General features: G+C 40.2%; 1 protein-coding gene across 1 annotated transcript; it reads right to left on the bottom strand.

The window, feature by feature from the left end:
- Nucleotides 1-1,835: 1,835 nt before the first annotated feature.
- Nucleotides 1,836-5,540, bottom strand: tyw3 (tRNA-yW synthesizing protein 3 homolog (S. cerevisiae)). The gene is made up of 6 exons (XM_072364288.1): nt 5,242-5,540; nt 4,927-5,007; nt 4,743-4,841; nt 3,004-3,075; nt 2,788-2,921; nt 1,836-2,686 (listed from the first exon to the last, which is right to left on the bottom strand). The coding sequence occupies exons 1-6, from the start codon at nt 5,407-5,409 to the stop codon at nt 2,431-2,433; spliced, it is 810 nt and encodes a 269-aa protein (XP_072220389.1). The 5' UTR covers nt 5,410-5,540; the 3' UTR covers nt 1,836-2,430.
- Between the last annotated feature and the right edge of the window lie 438 nt (nt 5,541-5,978).

The following is a 5,978-nucleotide window of genomic DNA, read 5'->3' as shown; positions in this document are numbered from 1 at the left end:
TTCCTGTGACAACAGTGGCTCATATTATTCAGAAGTTCAAGACCCACGGGACAGTAGCCAACCTCCCTGGACGTGGCCGCAAGAGGAAAATTGATGAAAGATTGAAGAGACAGATCGTTGGAATTGTATCCAAAGAGCCCAGGACAACCTTCAAAGAAATTAAAGGTGAACTCCAAGGCCAAGGTACATCAGTGTCAGATCGCACCATTCGTCGTTGTTTGAGCCAAAGTGGACTTCATGGGAGACGACCAAGGAGGACACCACTGCTGAAAAAAAATCATAAAAAAGCGAGACTGGAATTTGCAAAAATGCATGTTGACAAGCCACAAAGCTTCTGGGAGAATGTCCTTTGGACAGATGAGACCAAACTGGAGCTTTTTGGTAAGGCACATCGACTCTATGTTCATAGACTCAAAAACCAAGCATACGAAGAAAAGAACACTGTCCCTACGGTGAAACATGGAGGAGGCTCAGCAATGTTTTGGGGCTGCTTTGCTGCATCTGGCACAGGGTGTCTTGAATATGTGCAAGGTAAAATGAAACCTGACGACTATCAAGGCATTCTGGAGAGAAATGTGCTGCCTAGTGTCAGAAAGCTTGGTCTCAGTCGCAGGTCATGGGTCTTCCAACAGGTCAACGATCCAAAACACACAGCCAAAAACACCCAAGAATGGCTGAGAGAAAAGCGTTGGACTATTCTAAAGTGGCCTTCCATGAGCCCAGATCTGAATCCCATTGAACATCTGTGGAAGGAGCTGAAACGTGCCATTTGGAGAAGACACCCATCAAACCTGAGACAACTGGAGCAGTTTGCTCATGAGGAGTGGGCCAAAATACCTGCTGACAGCTGCAGAACGCTCATTGACAAATACAGAAACCGTTTAATTGCAGTGATTGCCTCAAAAGGTTGTGCAACAAAATATTAAGTTATGGGTACCATCATTTTTGTCCAGCCCTATTTCATTAGTTTTTTTTTTTTTAATTATGTTAATCAACAATTCAAAAGTAATGGCTGATTTTGATTATTTAATTTTCAATAAATTTTCATTTATTACTTTTGTAAGTTTCAAGTGATTTCAGTGAGAATTGTCAGTTTTTCCTTCTTTAACTGAGGGGTACCAACAATTTTGTCCACGTGTGTGTGTGTATATGAGTAAAGCCTTTTAATGCTTCAGTCCCGCCCACTGTGAACAGCAAGTGATATATTTTATTATTTTACTTGCTTCTTCCCAACAATTACTCCATGCACTTAAAAGTTGGTCAAAAATGCGTATGATTTTTAAGATACTCACTTCAATTATGTTTGTTCACCATACACATCCATAGTGAAGTTTGAAGCTTCACCATTGAACAGGAAGTCATAACTGGCACATACAACATCAATTCCCAGCAAGACTTGACATACTGTATTTCATGGCAGTCTCACCTTGAAGAGACGTTAAAACTAATATTCCCCTGTCACTATAGCTTCTACCAGGAATTAAGAGGAAGTTGCTCTAACGCTGTTGTGCGAAGGCCTTCATTGCCACTTAGCTTTAATTCAATTTGTTTGCATAAATTTATTTTTTTATTAAATTAAAGCAAATTACTGATAAAGTAAGCTCCATCTTCTTTGTGAAGCTGTCAATTTCCAGGTCACAGGAACAAGGACGAAGGAGAGAGACAAGGAGGCTAAAAGAACAATTAAATGGGCCTCGTGACCCAACATAACCTCACAAAATGAGAAATTCTGATAAATCAGCAAACTGTTGCATGTTTTCATACATGGTTATGATTCTAATGTAGTGGCTATGTGTAAAAGGGACCAAGTGAGAATCTAGTTAAAAAAAAAAACATGCATCATTTATTTTTCTTATATCATAGTTTTTTAGCAAGAATTCTAAAACACTTAAATCTCTCATTAAGTACAAGCCCAATGAAGGTCAGCAAATAAAGATTCATAGAGCGCATTACTACCATTTGGCAATATGAAACTTTAGACATATCGTAATTTGGTGTTTGTTTTATGTCTTCTTTTGCTCCTATATCTTTTTTTATTCTGGAGCACAGAGTTGTTACTATACAATGAGGTGTTTAAAATATAATTAGAGTAGATCATTCTTACATTGCATTGCACATACTTTATGGAGATACAAACCACATTTATAGCCAAAAGAAGCAGGACTACACTCAGTAAAAAACATACATGCAGATATTCTAAAGAATATGGTTGTATTATTATTATCTAACAGCAGATCTCATTGTCCACAGACTTATACAAATGGGCAGCCTATGTTTAACAGACAGCCCAGTGGCACTAGTTACTATGAAGCTTATATTTGTAATAAAGACCCTGCTCTACAGACAAGAACAACAACTGGCTTTGAATTTCCAATTTCTATTTTACAGTTCACAACAAATTTAACATGATTACGCGTGCGAAGCCATGACTTAAGTGAACAGATAGAGACAGTCCTCCAGCTCCATCAGGCTGCTGTCCCTATCCTCATGGTAACAATCAGCTTTAAGTTGTCTCCTCTGCCTCTGTTTATTCACCGTGGGCTTGTTCCTTTCATTTCCCCCCATTTTTCCTTTAATCTTTGCTGTCTCCTTTAGGTGGGAGAGGTCTTGCTGTTCCTGTGAGGCAAGAGGGTGCGGGTTGTGGAGTCTATCGGAGGACAGGGCTGCCTGGAGATTCTGGTAAAACCTGGGCATGACAGTTGGTCAAAATTTCAAATTAGTTAATATAAAACCGCTTCATATGACTAGTAGCATTATCAGCATTGCGTAGCAAACTAAAAGACAAACCTCTGTAGTCGTCTAAAGTTCTCTTCCATCTTCTGATTGGCTATTTGTGTTAGGAAGTGGATATACTCATGTTCAACAAGAAGCTTTCCATCGTGGCTCAGAGGTACCTCCAAACAGTGAGTGCTACGTACTGCCTAGACAGAAAAACAGAGCATCTGTCAAGGCCAGTGCATATATATATATATATATATATATGTAAACATAATCACAGCGTACCGTGATAATCTTTCCTTTCTTGTTGACAGTGAGCCCAGAGTTCCTGAAGCCTGAGTTGATAGCCACAGAATGCTGCAGGGGAGACCAGAGGTTTGAAATGTAGATTTCATATTTGCGTCAGTGTCATCATTCCAAATAATAATAAATAAAAAATAAACAAAAACTCAAATAAAGACAACATACTTTCTTCAACAGTGTTGTGCATCTTTCAAAGCTGTGCGGACTATACAACACCATTAGCTGCCTGTCTTTCCTATCTTTCAGTCACAGGCAGACAGACTGAGCAGTGGTACAAACAGTGTACACAAACAGAAACATACAGTGACATACAGTCCTATGCAAAAGCTTTTGGCACAAAATATACAGTGAGACTACGTTACAAAATAATGGCAAGTTTTTTTTGTAATCATCAAAACTCAAAAGGAAGTGCACTAAAGAGGGAGAGAAATAAAAATTAGGAACACTTGCAAACATTCATTAAAGCTGTTCAGCAGGTAGCTTATTCAGTACTACACAGAGCATGTTGTAGTTCCTAAGTGGAGTTAGATGATCTCAGAGAGCTCAGATTCTTCATGATCCAGACTGACCCTATAGTGGACAATGTTGAGATCAGGTCTCTTTGGGGACTGTCTTCGTAATTTCGCTCCCATTGGATGTCTGATCTTTACCGCCAGCTTTTAAATCATGAACGCAAACACACGGCTATTTATAGCCATAAAATGTAACAGCGTTTTAAAATTTGGTCCAAACTATAGGCACATTTACATATTTAAGTCCATCAACACATATGCCTAGTTCTAGCCACGATTTGAAAAGAAAATAAGTTTTGTTAGGCTTCCTAAATCATGAATAAAATAACAGCAATCAATGAACAATGGGTTAATGTAACTACAAGGCAAACCGGTAGTAAAGCAACACCTTGCATTACAGTGACATAAACACAAATTAACACGAGAAAAAGTTACAGTAAAGACTCAAAGTCATAGAACAGAGGTGGTAATGAGGCTGTCTGCCAAGAAAGGCGATGAGAATCAGAGGACAAAGAGCAAAATGGAGAAGAAGAACAGAAAGAACATCCCAACTTTTGTTTGACCCTTACTCAGTCTTTCTGACACTCACCAAGCTTCACATTTGAAAAGTCCTGGTTTAATCTTCCTCTCAACTCCATTTGTTAATGCCAACACTGTGGTTAAAAATCCAGCCAGGTCCTAGAATCGTTGTCACAGCAGGATCTGCCATTTCTTTTCTCAATCCCCCCTCCCACCTGCTGCAATGTGAAAATCACAATCTCCTGCAGAATTTACACAGGGACCCCAATCCAGGTGCAGCCCTCCAGGCCACGCCATTTTCTCCCTGTGGCTGAACATCATGTCTGTGGCCAGATGTTTAAGCCAGTTTTCCTGCTGCAGAATGAACAATCTGATGCCTTGATTGTGCAACATGATAGATGAGAAAATTCCAATCCAGGCATTCCTTTAAAGTTTCAGTTTGTGTATTTGCACATTGTTGCAGCAGCAGGATTTTTACTAAATAAAAGTTTGCTTGACTAACTATTTTGTTGTGAAATTTTGTATCAAGAGTCGTGAATGTTCAATTGCACCGTTACTGAGAATCAAATTGGTGGCATTCAGACATCACTAATCAAGAAGTATCTAAAACTTTTGCACAAAGAAAACAAAGAAGAAACTTTATTAAATCAAAAATAGTAATTCCTCAACATTCTAAACTGTTGTGCTCACCATCAGCTGTGCATCTTCCAGTCTCTGGCACTGAATGTGGAGCACAAATGGCTCAAACTTCAACACAGCATCTCCGTTGGACCTGCTCAGACCAGACATCTAACACAGACAAGTAATGAAGTCGTGCATTCACCAAAATCATCACTGTTGGTGGGAATAATGACAGGAGTCCACGGAGTCTCACCAGCTCATCAAAGGTGCATTTTTGGTGCGAGACAAAGAGCCACACACAGTCCCGTTTGTGGACATCGCTGCTGTTCGGAACCTAGGGAGGAAGAGGTTGAATTGGTACCATGCAGATAGTTTACACTATCTTAAGCTCACGTGGTAAAGCCGTTGGGTTTTTTTCTTGGTTTTTAATATTTTAGGTGACCGTTTTTTTCTCGCAGAAAGAATTCACAAAAAAACTGTGACCACAACTGTCAACTTCGCGTCATTGGGTGAATTAGTGATATGAGAACAGAGGAGATGTCATGTTCTTCTGAGTGAAGTCTCTCACCCCATCGATGAGGATGATTCTGCCCGAGCACGAGCTCGTCGTGAAGAATTCCTTACAGCTGTTGAGCAGAGACACAACATGCTGGATGTCTTCATCCACACTGCCTTTCTTACTTAGATCCAGCTTGTTAAGACACTGTTTCTTCCACTGCCCGAAGGTTTTCTCCATAGCAGAGTGCACTTAGCCTACAACTGGGGGGTGGGGGGGGGTGGCGAAGCGTGAGCTGCGGCGCACAAAGATGTCCAGAGGCTCAGAAACCGAACCGAAGGGTGTTGAACGCTGAAAGTGTCATTCACGTTCTTCTTCCTCTTCTACGTCAATGTCTTCTTCTAATGTTTATTGGAGGTTGCCAAATAACGTTATGGTGCATTACCGCCACCAAATGGTAAGGAGGAGGAATCAAGACGGCAAGTACCCAAATGTGACCTCAAAACATACATCTCCAAACCTTTCCGTAAAACGTATGTTGTCAGACTGCACTTTTATTTCTTTTCATCGACTGTGTTCTCATATTCCTTACAGTGGAGTGTATATTGTATAGTTTCAACTTGTAGACAAAACTAAAATCTATCTGTATTATGGTAAGCCATATTGTGTAAAGTCCATTTAAGCCCAGTGTTCCCCAGCCTAAGTCTCGATTCATGCCCCCCTGTCTGCGTACCAAAACAATGGAAGTGTTGCTGTTCTTCCCATCCCATCTCTACTGTCCATCAAAAACTCAGACTTTCCCATCTTTT

Source organism: Leuresthes tenuis, unplaced genomic scaffold (assembly GCF_036924035.1).
Source record: "Leuresthes tenuis unplaced genomic scaffold, fLeuTen1.0.hap1 SCAF_14, whole genome shotgun sequence".
Classification (NCBI taxonomy): Eukaryota; Metazoa; Chordata; class Actinopteri; order Atheriniformes; family Atherinopsidae; genus Leuresthes; species Leuresthes tenuis.
Note: the sequence above shows the minus strand (reverse complement) of the source record. Positions and strands in the feature narration are given on the sequence as shown.